Source organism: Tamandua tetradactyla, chromosome 4, assembly GCF_023851605.1.
Source record: "Tamandua tetradactyla isolate mTamTet1 chromosome 4, mTamTet1.pri, whole genome shotgun sequence".
NCBI classification, from domain to species: Eukaryota; Metazoa; Chordata; class Mammalia; order Pilosa; family Myrmecophagidae; genus Tamandua; species Tamandua tetradactyla.
In genome coordinates, this window is record NC_135330.1 from 8,024,428 (window position 1) to 8,042,231 (window position 17,804).

A 17,804-nucleotide genomic window follows, 5' to 3' on the forward strand; every position below is an offset into this window, starting at 1 on the left:
CTCCAAGCCCTGCGCACCAGGCCTCGGCGGGAGGCGCCCAGCGGAGCTTCCGGAAAGAGGCGGGGCCGAGGGGCGGGGCTGCCGTTGTGGGCGGAGCCCGGCCTGAGGACCCGGCGCCCGCGGGGGGCGGAGCCTGACACCCGGCCTGGTCGAGGGGTGGGGCGGGGGCGGGGCCTGGCGGCGGCCCGGCGCAGCGCGGCTCGCGGAGCTCACCCGGCTGCCCGGCACCTCGCGGCGCGGCCCCGCACCTGCCGCCCTCCGGCTGCCGCGGGCACCGCCGCTATGCGGCTGGCGTTGCTCTGGGCCCTGGGGCTCCTGGGCGCGGGTAGCCCTCTGCCCTCCCGGCCGCTCCCTAATATAGGTGAGTCCAGAACGCGGATGGGACCCGGGGCCGCCTGCAAGGGGGCGCGGGGACGTCGGGAGCATTGGCGAATTGGACTGGGTCGCCCCGAAACCTTGCAGAGCCCTATGACGCGGTCCGCCCTGGTCCGCTGTCTTGGGCCGAGGCACTGGCGACCTGGCGATGGGGTGGGGAGGGAAGGACGGAGGATACCGCCGTCCCCGCGCGGCCGGTCACCTACGCGGTCCCGCGGACACTTTGAGGCTCGGGGACCAGGCACCGAGGGGCCTGGCCAGCGCCCCCTCGGGACCGGGGGAGAGGGTCGCCGCTCTCGGGACTGACGTCTTCGCTGCCCTGGGCCTAGCTGACCGTTCCGCCCCGTGCCAGGGCGCCAAGTGGGCACAGCACACAGGGACCGGCCAAGGGGGGTCTTCCCGGCCCTTCAGCCCAGGCCTGGGCGGCCAGGCACCCTCGCCCGGGTGCTGATGCCACCAGAAGCCCGGGTGAGAGGGAGGGGCTCGGGAGGCTCCAAGACAGGGGAATTGGCCAGGAAAGAGGCCGGGACACCGGCTCCTCCTTGGAACTTTCACTTCCCGCTGCTGTCTTGGGCCAGGGGCCGAGAGGGTAGGCGGGGGTGGAGTGTCCGGAGAAGAGAGGGCGGGGGCGGGGGGGGGGAGCGGAGGCTGTGGGGAGCGGGCGGGCCTTGCTGGGCATGAGGGGTATTTCGGGAGGTGGGGGTGTTCGCGCTGCTCCCCCAGGGATGGGCGTTCCCGGCCCCTCCGATGGGAGGGAAGGGGAGGGTAAGTGGGCACTGGGCCACGGGCTTCGCCTAGTCCTGAGTGGGGGCGTTCCTGGGGTGGGGGCGGGTGGGAACAGGGGGAGGGTCCCTGTAAGAACCTGGGATTGGCCTGAGGGGGGCAGGGAGGGGCGACAAGCCAGTTGAATTGAGATTCTTTCTCTGGGGCTGTGTGGGTGGGTTGGTGGGTAGGAAGGGAGTAAACTGCAGCCACCACCCCCACCACAACCAACCCCCCCACCCCCACCCCCAGTGCTCTCTTTAAGCCCCAGCGCCCAGTGCAGGAGCCCTTCCCACAGAGAAGGGTCTCGAAATAGGATGTGCTGGGAGCTGGGTAGGTGGGAGAACGCCAGCCACCCCCAGCCAGGGTGCTGATTCTCTCACACTCTCTCGGGGTGTCCTGGGATCCTGTAGGTGGCACTGAGGAGCAGGAGAGGCCAGAGGGGACCCTGGGGGGGGCCTGGGAGCCCCAGGTCCTTCAGGACGGCCTCACACTCAGCCTAGCAGAGGCGCTTCAGGTGAGTCTCCCTCTCCCCTCCATTAACTACACACACCCTCCCCAGCCCGACCCATTCATAACCCGGTGCCTCAAGGCCAGCGCTTGGCTGAGGTGGGGGGGGGGGGTCCACTGTAGCAGGTCCACTCCAGGTCTGGGGCCCTCGCCCACACCCAGCACCTGGCTCCACTCATCTCCCTTCCCCTCTGAGACACATCTTTCTGCCTCAGTTGCATCCATGCCATCCTTCTCCACTGGGAAAATTCTGAGGCCAAACTTGCTTTCTTCCTCTTATGTTGTTGGTTCTCTCAGTGGGGGGGGACCTCACCCCCCCTCCCCATTCTAAAGCTGAGTCAGAGGAAGGGCTGGGGCCTGCATTGGGTCCTCCAGGACGCTTCCTCTCTGGGCAGGAAGCCGAGAAGGGGTGGTTCAGATACCTTCCTTGACCCCCACACACAAGCCCCCAGAACAATGCCCCAGGCCAGGCGGGGCTTCCTGGCCCCTCCCTCAGGACCCCCCCCACCACCAGTGATCTAATTGTTGCTGCTCTCCTGAGAGCCCTGAGGTTTCTCACTTAGAAAGAGAAGGAGTTATGGGGAGGTCCTGAGAGGTGAGATGCCCTCTGTGCCCACAGAGTAGCCTGCCTGAGGCCCTGCGGATCAAACTGGAGCTGGACGGTGAGAGTCACATACTGGAGCTGCTACAGAATAGGTAATAGTGATGGTGTTATCATCATCGCACAGCTGACAACTTACATTTCATGTATGACATGCCGGGTACTGAATGTTTTAACCGATTTAATCCTGACAACGGCTCCCTAAGATATATACTATGGTTATATATTTTTATTGTCCTCAGTGAATAGATGAAGAAGTCAAGGCACAGAGAGGTTGAGTAACTTCCCCAAGATCACACAGTTAGCCTGGTGAGAACCAGATTGGAACTCATAGCCTGGTGGAGTCTGTGGTTCACCCACTATACCCTGCTGCTTCTGGAGGAAGCAGGAAGGTGGGGGGTTACCTGGAAGTCAGCCACTCCTCTGCCACCTCCAGGCCCCTGCCCACCCCGGGAGGCCACGCTGATACTGTCTTCCTTTTTCTTTGTTCTTCAGGGAGCTGGTCACAAGCCGCCCGACACTGGTGTGGTACCAGCCTGATGGCACTCGGATGGTCAGTGAGGGACACAGTCTGGTGAGTCAGGACCCCGTGTGCCCTGTTCCTCACCTGGGGGACAGAGGGAGGGAGCGACTAGAGAGTGCTGTCCTGGGAGGATAGAGAAGGATACTGCTCATCCTCACTCACACGCTGGGCTCCTGGGTTCAAATCCTGGCCTGTTCTTCACATTAACACTAATGTGTTCTCTACCCCAGGAAAACTGCTGCTACCAGGGCACAGTGCAAGGCCATGCCGACTCCTGGGTCTCTGTCTGCACCTGCTCTGGGCTTAGGTACAGTGAGTGGGCAGACTCCAGGAAGGTGGAGAGAATGAGGGGCCACCAGGCAGGGAGGTAAAGTTCTGTCTGACTCTCCCTTCTTTCCCTAGGGGCTTGGTGGTCCTGTCCCCAGAGAGAAGCTATGCATTGGAGCTGGAGCCTGCAGACCTCCAGGGCCCTCCCAGTATCTCCCGGATCCAGGACCTCCTGCCAAGCCACACCTGTACCCTGAGGTCGGGTGTACCTGTGCCCACTCAGGCGCCACCAGAGGCCCCCCTGGGACAGCAGCACATCCGCCGAGTGAGAACAGATGCCAGGAGAGCTGGGCTTTGGGTGCAGGGCTGGCCCCAGGCCCTCAGAGCTAGTTGTTGACAGTAACAGGAGCTCTGGTTAATGGAGCAATTTCTTTCTTTTTTTATTGTGAAATATATATATAAATATATAGCAATAAATTTCAAAGTACATTGTGACAGGTAGGTATAGAACAGATTTCAAGCTTTGGTATGGGTTACAGTTCCACAATTTTAGGTGTTCATCCTAACTGCTCCAAGACACTAGAAACTAAAAAAAAAATAACGATTCAGCAGTCATACTCATTTGTTAAATCCTAACTTCTTTGTTATAACTCCTCCTCCTCCTTTGATCCTTCTCCCAATCTTTAGGGATATTTGGTTTATGCCTGTTCTAGTTTTTTCATATTGAAAAGGGGTGTTGACAGTATGGGAGGGGGATGGAACGGGTTGATGACTTGGAGAGACTGGCCCCTCTAGGTTTCAGGACTTACCTGGCCTAGGAACCATCTGAAGGTTTTAGGTTTGTGAAAAGCAAACTTTTTGCCTGCAACTTTTGTGGGAAAAATGGAACTTCCATGTGCCAGGCACTTTGTGAACATTATCTCATTAATTCTTTTCAGCAACTCTAGGAGGTAGGTGGTATCAATAGCTCTTTTTTATGAGGAAACCATCTCAGAGAGGTGAAGTGACTTGCCCGAGGCCACACAGTTCATACTGCCCTAACCCTGTCAGACAGAAGTTTTGACTTAAACTCCTCATCTGTCCTGTGATGCCATTTGCAGAGAGCTCTCACTTTGGCATAGAAAATATGTAGTTATTAATCACAAACTAATAAAACTTCAATTTCCTAATTTCTAAAATGGGGACAATACAACTACTTACTTTATAAGGTTGCTGTGAAGATTAAATGAATCAATACATACATACAGTGCTCAGAATTGTGCCTGGCATATAGTAAGTCTTCAACAGCATTGGCTATTTCTTTCTTTCATTTGGAAAAAGCACTGAGTTTGGAGCCAGAAAATCAGGTTCTACTCCCAGTTTCATAACCTACTTGTTGCTCCACCTCAGGCACGCCCCTGGCCTCTGTCTTCCAGCGCTTCATCTGTAAAATGGGCTGTAGCTCTGTTTGAACACAAAGGGAGGGAGTGGAGCCCGCTCGGTCAGCCCTGTGGGGCTGCTGGCAGTGAGTTCCCCGTTCTCTCCTTATCCACAGCAGCGGCGGGACGTGGTGACCGAGACCAAGATTGTTGAGCTGGTGATTGTGGCTGATCATTCGGAGGTAAGCCTCCTGGCCTCTGCAGAGCCTCCCCTGCTCACCCTGATGTCTTTCATGATGACCTCTCTTGGCCCACAGGTCCAGAGGTACCCAGACTTCCAGCGCCTACTGAACCGCACGCTGGAAGTGGCCCTTCTCCTGGACATGGTGAGCGCCGGACCGGGCAGTATTCCCGTGGCCCCCTGACCATGGGAACCCCTCTGCTGAGCCCCAGCTCTTTTTAGTTCTTCCAGCCCCTGAATGTGCGGGTGGCACTAGTGGGCCTGGAGGCCTGGACCCAGCACGACCAGGTGGAGATCAGCCCGGACCCAGGGGTCACGCTAGACAACTTCCTCCGCTGGCGCCGAGCAGAGCTGCTGCCTCGACTACCCCATGACAGTGCCCAGCTGGTGACGTAAGGCCCCGGAACCCAGCCAGAGGGAACCAGCTCCCCCTCCCCTGACCAAATACATGCTCATTCACCTCCTTTCCTAAGGATATAAAGTTCCGGCCACCTTGGTTTTGACCTTGACCTCTGAAACCTTGATCCCACAGTGCCACTTCATTCTCTGGGCCAGTGGTGGGGATGGCCATTCAGAACTCCATCTGCTCTCCTGACTTCTCGGGAGGGGTGAACATGGTGAGCTATTTCCACATCTCCTCGCCGTTCCCAATTGATTTGGTGCCACTGGTTCACTGAACTGCCACTGGTACTACAAAGTACCCAGTCCCAAAGCTGTGGGGATAGCATGTGGGGGGGGTACATGATGCGGCCTCTACTGTCAGGGAACCCCTTCGCTTGGGGCTAGCTCATCACAGTATGCACAGCCTTCACCTAAACAGACTTCCTGTCGTCTTGGGGAAGGGAAGGGGAGGAATTGAGGCCAAAGAACAGAGGTGATCTCCCAGGGCCACCCAAGGGCACAGCTGGGCTAAAACCTAGGTTTCCTGCCCTCTCAGGCCTGGGCTCTCCTCCTCCTTTAGAAGCAGTTAAGGTGGAAGGCAGTGCCCACTGAGCTCAAGGTGTCAGATGAGGAGAGAACAGGAGCAGTCAAGATGGGACGGGCAACATGGGGGAGGCAGGCTGGGGCTGGACCTGGGGTATCCCCTCCCCAATGACAGGACCACTCCACGAGCATTCTGGGAGTTGCCTCCTCAATAGCCCATGAGCTGGGCCACAGCCTGGGCCTGGCCCATGACCCACCTGGGAGCAACTGTCCTTGTCCAGGTCCAGCCCCAGCCAAGAGCTGCATCATGGAGGCCTCCACAGAGTGAGTAACCCTGGACGGAGGAAGGGGCGGGGAAGGGGACAGGGAGAACGCCACAGCTCCAACCTTCCTTGCGCCTTGCCCACCACCTTCCCCAGCTTCCTGCCAGGCCTGAACTTCAGCAACTGCAGCCGACAGGCCCTGGAGAAAGCCCTCCTGGATGGCATGGGCAGCTGCCTCTTTGAACGGCCTACCAGCCTGCCAACTATGGCCAGTCACTGTGGAAATATGTTTGTGGAGCCGGGCGAGCAGTGTGACTGTGGTTTCCCAGATGTGAGCCCCCTGCCCCCCAAAGCCTTGCCCCACTCACTTCTGTGCCCTCAGTGTGGCTCATCAGCTCTTCCACAAGCTTCCTGATCCCCTTTCTGGTTCCTGAAGGGAGCTCCTACCCCTCTCCTGACTTCCCTGTCTGCACAGATTGTTGAGTGCTAGCTCTCACTTGCTGTATGGTTTGGAGTCCCCTTTCTGGGTTCATTCGTCTCTGGGAGGAGAGTCAGGAGGTAAGTCTCAGGCCCAGCCAGCCCTGAGCCTCTGCTCCTTCCGTGCCCTTGCCCACAGGACTGTAGTGATGCCTGTTGTGACTATTTCACCTGCCAGCTGAGGCCAGGGGCACAGTGTGCGTCCGATGGACCCTGTTGTCAAAATTGCCAGGTAGGCACCGACTGGACTGGCCACCCAGAGCTCGCCTGCCAGGGGCCAGGGTGGGGAAGGGTCATTCTGGCCCTCAGGGCCTAGCTAGATTTGCCCAGCACCCATACTAATGCTCACCACCCTCCACAGCTGCGCCCAGCTGGCTGGCAGTGCCGCCCTACCAGAGGCGACTGTGACCTGCCCGAGTTCTGCCTGGGGGACAGCTCCCAGTGCCCCCCTGACATCAGCCTGGGGGACGGTGAGCCCTGTGCTGGCGGACAGGCCGTGTGCATGCAGGGCCGCTGTGCCTCCTATACCCAGCAGTGCCAGGCGCTCTGGGGACCTGCGGCCCAGCCCGCTGCCTCCCTTTGCCTCCATACTGCCAACACTCGGGGGGATGCTTTTGGGAGCTGTGGGCGCAGCCCCAGTGGTAGCTACGTGCCCTGCAGCCCTAGGTGAGTGAGGCAACCTGGCTCCTCCTCGGGGTTTGTGGGAGGCTTAGCCCTGCTGCCACTGACCCTGCGCCCCTCTCCCAGAGATGCCATTTGCGGGCAGCTCCAGTGCCAGGGCGGCAGGGCCCAGCCTCTGTTGGGCTTGGCCCAGGATCTGGTCTGGGAGATGCTGGAAGCCAACGGGACCCAGCTGAACTGCAGCTGGGTACACCTGGACCTTGGCAACGACGTGGCCCAGCCCCTCCTAACTCTGCCTGGCACAGCCTGTGGCCCTGGCCTGGTGAGTAGCTTAAATGGACAAGACCTGGTAGGAGAGACATCCGGACCAGAGCAAGCAGTGCACAGACTTCACCAGCCACCAGGGTCAAGGTCACAGAATCTGAGACTCTTACTTCAGATTGGGCAAAATCTTGTCTTCCCACTGAGCCTTGGTTTCCCTATCTGTAAAGTGGGGGTGCGGCCTCAGCCTTGTTGGTCTCCTGGTCCCAATACTGCTTTCTGAAAATGTGATCTTTGCTCTTCTCTCCCTGTTGGACAGGTGTGTATTGACCACCGATGCCAGCCTGTGGATCTCCTGGGAGCACAAGAATGTCGAAGCAAATGCCACGGGCATGGGGTAAGTTGGCACGGGGGAAGAGATGGAAAGGGGACAGGGATCCTTCAGGAAGAAGAATGCCAGGCTTTGGAAACAGTCATACATAAGTTCTAATCTCTCCTCTACTACTTCCTAGCTGTGTGACAAGGAGCAAGTTATTAACTTCTCTGAGCTCAGTTTCCTCATCTGTCAAATGGGCACAATAATGATACCTGCTTCACAGGAGTACAGGGATGGGTGTGAAAGCTTCTAACACGGCCCAGCAATAGAAGATCAAATTAACATTTGATCTGATTTCCTCTGCTATAGCTAAAGCCTTCATCTCTCCAGGGCTTTCGCTCTCTCTGCCCCACCATCCCTGTATACCTGCCAGGTTTAGAAATCTGAGATTTTGAAAAAAGCTGAGGACAGAGAAACGTGGTCCCAGGTGCAGAGCCCTTCATTGCACACCCTGTACCTCCTAGGTCTGCAACAGCAATAGGCGCTGCCACTGTGAGGAGGGCTGGGCACCCCCTGACTGTACCACCCAGATCAGAGGTAGTATGCGGGGGAGAGGGGAGGGCTAGGGACCGTGGGGAGGGCAACATGACGCCTCCTTTACTTCTCCCCCTTGGCCCTCTTTTTCTTGCCCTTTTACCTGAACATGATCCTGACTCTTTACTTCCTCTAATCACTTGGCCTCCCTCCTTGGCCCCTGATCCTTCCTGGGTGGAGAGTTCTTGACTCTGCCTACCTTCCAACCTGACTTCACCCCCACAGCAAGCAGCTCCCTGAATATAGGGCTGCTCCTCAGCCTCCTGTTGTTGCTGGTCCTGGTGCTGCTGGGTGCCAGCTACTGGCACCGTGCCCGCCTGCGGCAGCGACTCTGTCAACTCAAGGGACCCAGCTGCCAATACAGGTACCAGCATTGCCTCCCCGCCACCAATTCCCTCAACGGGGACACCAGCTCCGCCACCCCCACTACCTGGTTCTGAGCACCAAGACCCTTGGACTGTGAACTCGCTGCCTGCCACATGCCACACTCCCCTCTTCTCCACATGTGCCCCCTAACTCTTCACCCACACATACACCCCTTAGGGCAGCTGGGATGCTAGGAGACCCTGTGCCAGCCAGTGGTGCTGTGTAAGTGGGGCCCTCCCTCAAGCTGATGAGCGTCCCCTCCCCACCCCGGGCCTGGCCTAACCCTCACAAATTCCTCTCCAAGGGGCTTCAAAGGGGCAACCCCACTCAAGGGTGGCAGATGGGTAGAGAGAACAGAGTCTTATGCTGGGCTCTCTGCGTGCTCAGGGCAGCCCAGTCTGGTCCCCCGGAACGGCCAGGACCCCCACAGAGAGCCCTGCTGATGCCAGGCACCAAGGTGAGTCCTGGATGCCAGAAGAGGAGGCTCCAGCTTAACCTGATAGCCAGCTTGGGCCCTTGGTGGGGGAGGAGGTTGGGCATTGAAGACTCTAGACTCAGAGAAAGGCTAGCACTGCCCAGAAGGCAGGCAAAGGGGTCTGAGCCAGCCCCCAGCCCTCCCCACCCGTCCCCTGGCTGCAGGTGAAAGAGTGGCGTCCAGCTGGATGGGGGAGGGTCAGGCACCTAGAGGAGGGTCTGCTGAGCTCTCTGAGCTGGTCCAGCTGGTGGCTTTGAGAGGTGGGCCTGTGCGTGCTCCCGGCTGAGGGCACCGGGGTAGATGCTCCGAATGGCCGTCAGTGTGCCTGTACCTCCTGAGGCCCAGGTCACGATGTGTAGGAGGGCTGGTGAGTGCCCCTTCCCTGAGCCCTCTGTGGACCTGATGACAAGCCTGTGGATATGGCTGCATGCCCACTCTACTACTTGTCACTCCCCTCTGCATGCAACTAACTGCATGCACAGCCCCTGCAGCCCCTGGGGTCCTGGCTGCCGCTGCCGGGGCACTAACTCCTCTCTGCCCACATCTGTCTCTCTGCTTCCTCTCCCCCACCCCCACCCCCCATGTCTGCTCTCCCACTCTCAGGAGATTAGTGCTCTCGGCTTCCCGGCCCCCCCCTCCAGGCCGCTGCCACCTGACCCTGTGCCCAAGAGACTCCAGGTAAATCTGGGCCAGTCCCCACCTTGGCCCAGGGCAGGTGGGAGGCTTGATGCCCAACGGCAGTTCTCAGCCCTGCTCCCTGCCAGTGATGCTCTTCGTTAGGTGGCAGGGTGCCCCTCAGCCTTCAGACACTCTGAGCCCCAGGAGCAGCAAAGGGTGAGCCTCCTGCCTTGGCTTCTACCACCATCTGGTGGTCAGTGGCAGGACTGCACTTGGCCAGGGACTCCAGGGTGACTCACCCCTCCCTCCCCTAAGGCATCTGCTGGCATGCACCCAAGCCCACTGCCCATGCCCCCATTCTCTCCTGCCCCCTGGCTGACTTGGCATGTTGACCTGAACCTCAGGGGAACTTCTGCATGCCCACTGCTCCTGGCTGCACTCACGGCCACTGCTCCTCTCTCTGTTCAGGCTGAGCTGGCTGACCGACCCAATCCCCCTACCCGCCCTCTGCCCGCCGACCCAGTGGCGAGGCGCCCGAAGGTAACAGTGGGGGGAGAGAAGGGCATCGTCCCTCCCTCCACCCACCACCCAGGGCTGTGGTGCTGGTAGCTGTGCGGTGGTGGCCGTAGCAAGATGCCCCCTCTGTGCCCGAGGGCACATACCCCGGTGGCGCCTTTAACGGTGACAGGTTTGTTTGGAGACAAGGGTGACTTCTGGTGCTGCCCCCAAACTGGTGTTCCCTAGCACCAGCACATCGGGGGTGGGCAACATGACACCCCCTCCCAAGCCATCCTCCTGCCTTCTCTCTGTCTCAGGGGCCCATCAAGCCCCCACCCCCGAGGAAGCCATTGCCTTCCGACCCCCAGGAAAGACGTCCATCAGGTGACCAGACGAACTCAGCAGCTGGAATTCGGCCCCTGGTGGTGCCCTCCAGGTAGGCGAGGGGGGCGCTGAAGACGGGCGGGCTGGGCCAGTGATCTGGGGAAAGGGGACTTCTGACAGCCCCCTTTTTTCTTGGCTCCCCTACCCCAGACCAGCGCCGCCGCCCCCAGGAGTGTCTTCGCTCTACCTCTGACCTCTCCTGAGGGTCCGCTGACTCCACTACGAACTTAGGACGACTTGAAGTGGCGGACCGCTCCCTGGAGTAGCCTGCGATGACTGAAGGAGTCGGAGCCCGGGAGCAGTAGGGCAAGCGTCTTAAGACGTCAGGCACGCTGCGCGCCGTCGGGCCGCACCCTGGGGACCCGCCACGCAGTTGCAGCCAGGGCTTGGGGAGAGACTGGGGACTGGACGGGGCTGAGGGAGTTAAGCACAGCCTGTCTCAGCTCGGCTTCAATAAACCTAAGATCTTGGAACCACGTCTTGGAGCCTGTCTGCTCAGGGAAGGCTGGGTCACCCTGCTGCGGTTCCAGGTCTTGGCCGCCAGGAGACGCTGCCGCCTCAGACAAGGGCGGCAGTCCTAGGCCGGAAAAGTGCGCGGCTCGGTCCTGCCCGGCTCTGGGAGGGACTGCAGCGCCGTCCTGCGCCACAGGGAGCTGTACACTCCTGGCCAACCCCGTCCTGGCCCTCAATGCTGCGCGGCTCCCGGGAGCAGGTATCGACCAACCTGCGCAGCCGCGGTCGCCTCTCTGACCACCGACGGGGAGAGGCTCTGGCTGGCGTTCGCAGAGTCCGGAGCCGGGGCGGAGCGGGGCGGCGGCTCCCACGGTCCCCAGGCCGCACACCTGCCTCGCCCCTCCCCCATCCGAGGGCCCGGGAACAAACAAAGGTGCTTTGTACGGGCCGCAGCCGCCTCATTATCTTGCCTTCAGAGCTGCCCTGAATCAAAGTGTGGGGAGGAGCGGGTCAGGCGCTAACCCCACGGTGGACATCGGGCGCGCCACCCAAGGCTTTACGGGGAAAGAAAGGGGGTGTCCCAAGAGGCGCTTTGTCTCTCCCATCGCGCTATCCGCAGTCTGGCAGATGTGCAAAGGGGCCATCTGCCAAGGCAGCTGGACAGGCTTCACGGACCTTCGCCCGTGTCTCACTTTCCCCTCTGTGGGCAAAGGGAGTGCACCTCTCTATAAAATCTTCCAAATGTCTAATAACGCATTTCACCCTGTACTAGTTCAGACACGAAAGACAAGACCTTCCTTTAAAATAAAAAAAAACAATAACAACGATAAACTCCTAGATAGTGGAATCCGTCCCTCCTCCCCGCCCCGTCGAGCGAGGTCCGACCTCGGTAGGCGCCTGGCTAAACCGGCGCGCGCTGCGGCGCACAGAGGGTTAACGCGAAGTTGGCTGTGAGCGGAGGGGCGGGGACGCGCTTCCATTGGTGAAAAGTTACCCGGGGGCGTGGCGGGAGAGTCTCCACAACCCCCCCCCCTAACATCTCCCCCCACCACCTCCACTTTGTACCTTTCTTGCTCCGACTGCCGAGCGGGCCGGGACGGGCCCGGCCAGACCAGACCGGACCCCGGGGGCGATGCGGCTGCTGTCCCTGCTGCGGACTGTCCTCTGGGCCGCGTTCTTCGGCTCCCCGCTGCGGGGAGGGTCTGGCCTCCGCCACGCGGTCTACTGGAACTCCAGTAACCCCAGGTGGCCGGGCCGAACCCGGGGAGAGCCGAGCCGGGCCCGCGCGCTCCCGGGCCGGCCGCGCGCCCGCCACCCGCGCCTTGCGCGGTGCCGTCTGGGCCTGGCCGCGCGCCGGGGCTCCTTTGTCTGAGCCGGCGGGGGGAGGGGGGGAGGGGCGAGGCACGCCCCGGGGCTCCCTACTCCCGCATGTATTGGGGGGCGGGCGGTGGGGTTTCGGGGCTGGGAGCTGGGGGGCCTCGGCCAGCACGCCGGGCCCCGCCCCCCTCGCCTCTCTCCGGCGGGCGGAGGTGGGGCAGGCAGACCTGAGGGTGAGGGAGGGAACTTCCCTCTGGTGAAGGAGCCCGGGTTTCTTGCTGGCTCCCTGAGCCTCCCCTCTGGCACCCGCTCTGCTTTGTGATCTCGGTATCTGTGCTTTCATCCCTATCCTTGATCGGTCCTTCCATTGCTGTCTACTCTAGGCCCTGCCCCTTCCAGCTGAATCACCTTTGGGCAAGTCGTCTGACCTCTTTAACCTCAGTTGTCTCATCGGGGAAGTGGGCTGGTAATGCCTAGTGCCCTGGGAAATCGACGGGTTCACTGAGGTCATGCGTGTGAAAGAGGTGCAGGGCTGTACAGGTTTCAACTATCATTTCTTTCTTTCTTAAGCTGCCTGCCTTTGAACCGCAGTAGTTTTTGTTGCCGTGCCCCTCCCCAGTTCTCCCTGTCTCTCTCTTCTCCATCTGTTTTCCTCTCTGATTTTCTCCTCTAGACAATCTGTGAGTCTGTTCATTTGTTCACTCGCCAACATTTAAGCATGTACTGTGTGCCGGGACCTGTGCTAGGACGCTGGGGATAGGGAGACTGGGAGGCCCACGCCCTGCCCCCGGACCCTGGAGAGGGGCAGGTGTAACCACAGGTCATTACAATACCAATACCAGGTGATAAGACCTCTCGTCTTCTACCTCTGAATTCCTCCATCTTTGTTTCAGACCAGTGCCTGTGAATCGCTTGGAAGACTTGTTAGAAAGTCAGTTTCCTAGCCCCCAACCCTGGCATTGCTGTTTCATTAATTCAGTCCACAAATATTGATTGAGCCCTGTCTTTGTGTAGGGCACTGTTCCAGGCATGGGGGATGCCACGGAATGCAGCTTACAAATCCGTCCTGGCCCAGCTTGTGTTCTAGCAGGTCTGGCCTGGGCCCGGAAGTCTGCATTTCTACTGTGGACCCCGGTGCATTTGATGCAGGTGGTCCTTGGACCACCTGTCAAGGGACAGTGGGAGACCTTTTTTTAAGTCAAGCTTTGCTGGGCTGTATGATGGCGGTGGGAAGGAGGCAGTTCAGGCAGTATTTGGTGCTGTGGAGAACAGCCTGCTCCAGCCCCTCCAGGGTGCACTGGCTCCCCAGACAGCTCCCAGGAAGTGAGGGGAGTCACAGGAAGTCTGGGCCAGGTATTGGGGGGTGGGGATGGGGATGGGTCTCCTCCAGGTCTGGTGCTTCCTTGTCCTGGCAAAAAAAGGGAGGCATCCAGCACCCCCTCCCTCATTCGCTTTTACCATTGGATGGAGATCTATATGACAGTCTTCCTCTCTCACAATCTCTATTGAGGAGACTGTCGCCATTTCCATTTCTGTGTCTGTAACTGCCCTATGGCTCCTGTCTGGAAGCCCTGCTTCTCTCTCCCAGCACCCGTACACCTGACCTTTATCCAGCACAGGCACGGTGTCAGGCTCTGGAGCTAGACAGGTAGACAGCCTGCAGGTGGGATATGGCAGGTGGCCTCTCACATTTAAACCCCTGTGGTTCTGGGCACTGCATCCCTTAACTTCTCAGAACCTCAGTTTGCTCCTCTGTGAATTGGTCCCCTCGTCCACTTCTTGAGCCCTTGTTATCTCTTGACTTGCCAGTCCAGGGAACTCAGGCCTTCTGAACTGCTTCATCTCTGGTGGGTGGGGAAGAGACTGGCAGGAGCCATTGAGAAGGGCTATTTCGGACCCCTCTTACCCAGGGGTGCCATGCCATCACCCTCTTCAGCTCATGCCTTCCTTATGCCTGTAGGCTGCTTCGAGGAGACGCTGTGGTGGAGCTGAGCCTCAACGATTATCTCGATATCTTCTGCCCACACTATGAAGGTCCAGGACCGCCTGAGGGCCCCGAGACATTTGCCCTTTACATTGTGGACAGGCCGGGTTACGAGGCCTGCCAGGCAGAGGGTCCAGGTGCCTTCAAGCGCTGGGAGTGCTCGCGCCCCTTTGCTCCCTTTGGCCCCTTTCGATTCTCAGAGAAGATTCAGCGCTTCACACCCTTCTCCCTCGGCTTCGAGTTCCTGCCTGGAGAGACTTACTACTACATCTGTGAGTGAGGAAGGGCTCGTGGCACACCTCTAGGAGGGGGCTGGGGGAGGAGGGGGGCTCCCTGCCCCTGTCTGAGAGCCTGAAAAGATGGGAGAGGAAGGAACTGAGAATGAAAGCAGAGACCTGGGAGGGGAAAGGGGCTGTGCAGTTTCTCTAAAGCTTAGAAAGGGGGTGGGGGGGGGTGGGGGTGGAAGGGCATCTGAACCCAGGACTTTCTAGGGGGGACATCCAGAGTAGGTCGGTAGACAGGAACCGGGAAGGGAGGCCAAGGGAGCGAGGAGGGGCATGGATGGTTCCTGGCACCTGGGCATGGTCTGAAAGTAAGGAAAAGCTTCCCAGGAAACCCGAGAGAAGAGAAACTGAGAAGGTATGAGACAGTCGGAGGCATGCAAGGGGGTGGCTCCCTGTGCTAACCTCTTCTTCCCAACTTCCCCCCGCCCAGCGGTGCCTAGTATGGAGAGTTCTGGCCAGTGCTTGAAGCTCCAGGTTTCTGTCTGCTGCAAAGAAGGCAGTAAGTTGGGTGGGGGTGTGGGGAACAACCCCCCTGGCTAGTGTGGGCCCCTTGGGAAGCAGAGAAGGAGTGAGGAGAATCTGGGACTATCACACTCTGAGAGGTCAGGTGGGGTTTCAAGCCATGGCCTCTTCACCCCACTTAGCCCATGGGAGCTTCCACTCCGCCCATCTTTTATGCTGGGCTGAGGAAACAGGGTCTCGAAGGATGAAGCCCTTCCAGGATTTTGTTTTTGCCTGTTTAGCTTTGTTTAGCTGTTTTTCATGGCAGTTTGGGGGAAAGTTGGAAGTTGTGACTTAGAAAAGATGAGGTGGTAGATTTGGGGAAGGGAGTGACTGATCTGGGAGACCCCGAAGAGAGGGATGGAAGCGAGCGGTGAACGGGGAGGGCAAGAAAGAGGCGGCTGCGAAGCGGGAGGGCCCAGTAGTGCCACTGTCTCCTCCTCCCAGAGTCTGAATCAGCCCATCCTGTTGGGAGCCCTGGAGAGAGTGGCACATCAGGCTGGCGGGGAGGGGGTGCTCCTAGCCCCCTCTGCTTCTTGCTACTGTTGCTGCTCCCAGTTCTGCGCCTCCTACGAGTTCTCTGAGCCAAGTGAACCCTCCTAAGACCCCAGGAGCCAGAGCCCGCCCACGACTCCCTGAAGCAAGCAGGCCCTGCCACCTGAGCTGGAGCCGTCAAGCCAGAAAGACAAGATGGAACAGTGCTGGGGGAGGTCTGAGGGTCTGAAGTGACCCCTGCAGGTCCCTGCCCCTCATCACAAGCAGACAGAAGGACTACAAACTGCCCTGGGGACCCTGGAGCAGAAGCAAGACAAATATTGGGTCCTTGTCAGCAGCTTCACTGGTTTCATCCTATCCTCACAAAGACTGGGACTTGGCCCGATTGAGCCCTTGACCTGGCTGGGGGCCGAGACCGAAGACCTGGGGACAGGTGTATTGTGGGACTAGGGCCAGGAAGATGCCCAAGCTTGGTGTCTGTGCCCAGTGCCCACTGGGCGTGTTCCCTGAGCAGCATCTTGCCCTCCCCATGGGGTCACTCACTTGTCTTCTATGAAGATGGACTTGCCATGAGATTGAATTTCATGTCAATTTGTATTTTTATAAGTGTCTGGACCTCAATAAACCCTCGTTTGGTTGCCCTCCCCAACCTGGTGCCCTTTGGCTCCTTCCCTGACACCAGGACCCCCGGCAGCCTGTGCTTTCAACTTGTCTTGGCCTCACCTCCATGCCAGCTGTGCCTGGGTCATTCATACCAGGCCTCAGTGGGCATCCCTGTGGGCAGTGTGGGGTAGTGCCAGCAGCAGCTGTGGAGTTTGGCACCCTCGTCCACCTCCCCGGCCGGCTTCCTCTGCTGAGGAGGGGACACATGATCTTGACAGCCCACCTGCTTGGGGCACTGCCTGGGCCCTGGCAGGACGGAGCAGGACGTTGGGGCAAAGCAAGGGTTAGTAGAAAGACAGTACCTGGGTTTCGGAATGCCTGGGTCCCTGTGAGCTGGACATCCCTCCCCCTCCCCAAGGGCACTCTGGGCTGTGTCTGGTCTAGAACTGCTAAGGTGGGGTCAGATCAAAGCCTCCTTCCCTGGCGGCCTCTTTGTTCTTCGCTTTTATATGGAGGAGGGGTGGGGCCGAGAAAGGAGGGCCCCCTTTCCTCTCAGCCTGACACTGTCTCCCCTTCCTCTGTCCAGGCTACCATCCCCCCAGTTCTAACCGGGTCCCTGCTTCTGAACGGTGTCCCGGGTGGAGCCAGGGTAAGGGGAGCCCCTTCCCCCACAGCTGTGCTTCACCCGCCCCGGTGCTCCACAGCCTCCTCTGGCACCGTGCCCGCCCGCCTGGCACCCAGCCAGCGATCGATAGGTGGATGTTGTGCTGATTAGCTCGGCCCGGCTGCGGCAGCGAGAGGCGGCGTGTGAACACGGGGGTGGAGGGGTGGGGCGAAGACGCGGGGGGTCCGGAGGCTGACGGACACCGAGTTGCTGGAAATCGCGAACGCCTCCCCCACCCCCCTTGCATACCTAGATCAGACCCAGGACCCTGGGAGGGGGCGGTGGGCCTTCCCCCCCCATCACCACCAAGCACCGCACTTGGGCGGTCACCACTCATGCTAATTCCATTGATCTGGCCGGGTCCCAGGGTAGGGGACCGCAGCGCGAGCTGGGCAGACCCAAGCCGACCCCTCCCCCAACTGGAAGCCGTTTGCGGAAAATGCCACGTCTGTCGGTGCGTGTGTCTGCGTATTCGTGTGTCAGGGCCCGCACCCCAAACCGCGATCTTTAGCCGGGCGACCGGCCGGGGCGCGAGCGGAGGGTGGAGTCTCAGCTGAGCCAGGAGCCCTGGGCTCCGGCTTCGCGTGGTGGGTTCGAATCCCGTCTCTACCTCGGTGCGGGAGGGTAGGTAGTGTGTTACCATGGAAACCGGCTGTACAGCCACCTCCGCCCCAGCGCAGAGAGGCTCTAGGCAGCGCGGGCGGGGGGCGAACGGCGAGAAGCCCCTAGCCTGAATTAAGAACCGTGGGGGGTCTCTACCCTGCTCTCAGCGACCGCGGACACCCTCTTTCCGCGCAAGGAGCGCGGCGCGCTCGCTCTGGAATCCGAGGTCGGCGCGCGGATCGGCGGCTGAGAACGCATGTGCGAAACGGGCGCGGGGCCGGCCGGCTTCCCAGCACTCACACGCTCAGCCTCGCTGGCGGCCGGACGCGCGCACGGGGCGCTGACCCACGCCCTCGCCGGCCGCCCAGCTCCTGGAGGGTGCGAGAGCCGCCGCCTCGGTCGCCACGCATTAGCACAGGGAGCTGGGCCGGGGCGGGGGGTGGGGTCGCCAATTCAGCTCCCCCCG

At 60.0% G+C, this 17,804-nt stretch overlaps 2 protein-coding genes across 12 annotated transcripts; both read left to right on the forward strand.

Moving 5' to 3' along the window:
• The first annotated feature begins 247 nt into the window (after window positions 1-247).
• On the forward strand, window positions 248-10,925 carry ADAM15 (ADAM metallopeptidase domain 15). 11 transcript variants are annotated; one of them, XM_077156341.1, is made up of 25 exons: window positions 248-361; window positions 1,551-1,654; window positions 2,267-2,343; window positions 2,744-2,822; window positions 3,002-3,078; window positions 3,174-3,363; window positions 4,573-4,638; window positions 4,714-4,782; window positions 4,860-5,029; window positions 5,170-5,254; window positions 5,737-5,885; window positions 5,981-6,155; window positions 6,441-6,533; window positions 6,663-6,967; window positions 7,049-7,244; window positions 7,503-7,580; window positions 8,024-8,096; window positions 8,319-8,457; window positions 8,637-8,681; window positions 8,847-8,916; window positions 9,538-9,612; window positions 9,715-9,768; window positions 10,021-10,092; window positions 10,368-10,486; window positions 10,585-10,925. In XM_077156341.1, the coding sequence occupies exons 1-25, from the start codon at window positions 283-285 to the stop codon at window positions 10,625-10,627; spliced, it is 2,682 nt and encodes an 893-aa protein (XP_077012456.1). In that variant the 5' UTR covers window positions 248-282; the 3' UTR covers window positions 10,628-10,925. The 11 variants fall into 11 exon arrangements, with proteins under 11 accessions (XP_077012456.1, XP_077012457.1, XP_077012460.1 ...); XM_077156342.1 differs by having other exon boundaries at window positions 4,576-4,638; XM_077156345.1 differs by lacking the exon at window positions 9,715-9,768 and having other exon boundaries at window positions 10,585-10,924.
• A 1,020-nt stretch (window positions 10,926-11,945) lies between these two features.
• EFNA4 (ephrin A4) lies at window positions 11,946-16,134 on the forward strand. Its single transcript, XM_077156353.1, has 4 exons — window positions 11,946-12,132; window positions 14,165-14,460; window positions 14,903-14,971; window positions 15,421-16,134. Exons 1-4 carry the CDS (start codon window positions 12,020-12,022, stop codon window positions 15,555-15,557), a joined length of 615 nt encoding a protein of 204 aa, XP_077012468.1. The 5' UTR covers window positions 11,946-12,019; the 3' UTR covers window positions 15,558-16,134.
• Window positions 16,135-17,804: the final 1,670 nt, after the last annotated feature.

Coding starts and splice junctions, on each gene's coding strand:
- EFNA4 (XM_077156353.1), top strand. CDS start 12,020: ATGCGGCTGCTGTCCCTGCTGCGGACTGTCCTCTGGGCCGCGTTCTTC. Junction 12,133..14,164: donor TGGAACTCCAGTAACCCCAG/GTGGCCGGGCCG, acceptor TTATGCCTGTAG/GCTGCTTCGAGGAGACGCTG. Junction 14,461..14,902: donor AGAGACTTACTACTACATCT/GTGAGTGAGGAA, acceptor CCCCCCGCCCAG/CGGTGCCTAGTATGGAGAGT.
- ADAM15 (XM_077156341.1), top strand. CDS start 283: ATGCGGCTGGCGTTGCTCTGGGCCCTGGGGCTCCTGGGCGCGGGTAGC. Junction 2,823..3,001: donor TCAGTGAGGGACACAGTCTG/GTGAGTCAGGAC, acceptor TCTCTACCCCAG/GAAAACTGCTGCTACCAGGG. Junction 8,917..9,537: donor TGCTGATGCCAGGCACCAAG/GTGAGTCCTGGA, acceptor TCCCACTCTCAG/GAGATTAGTGCTCTCGGCTT.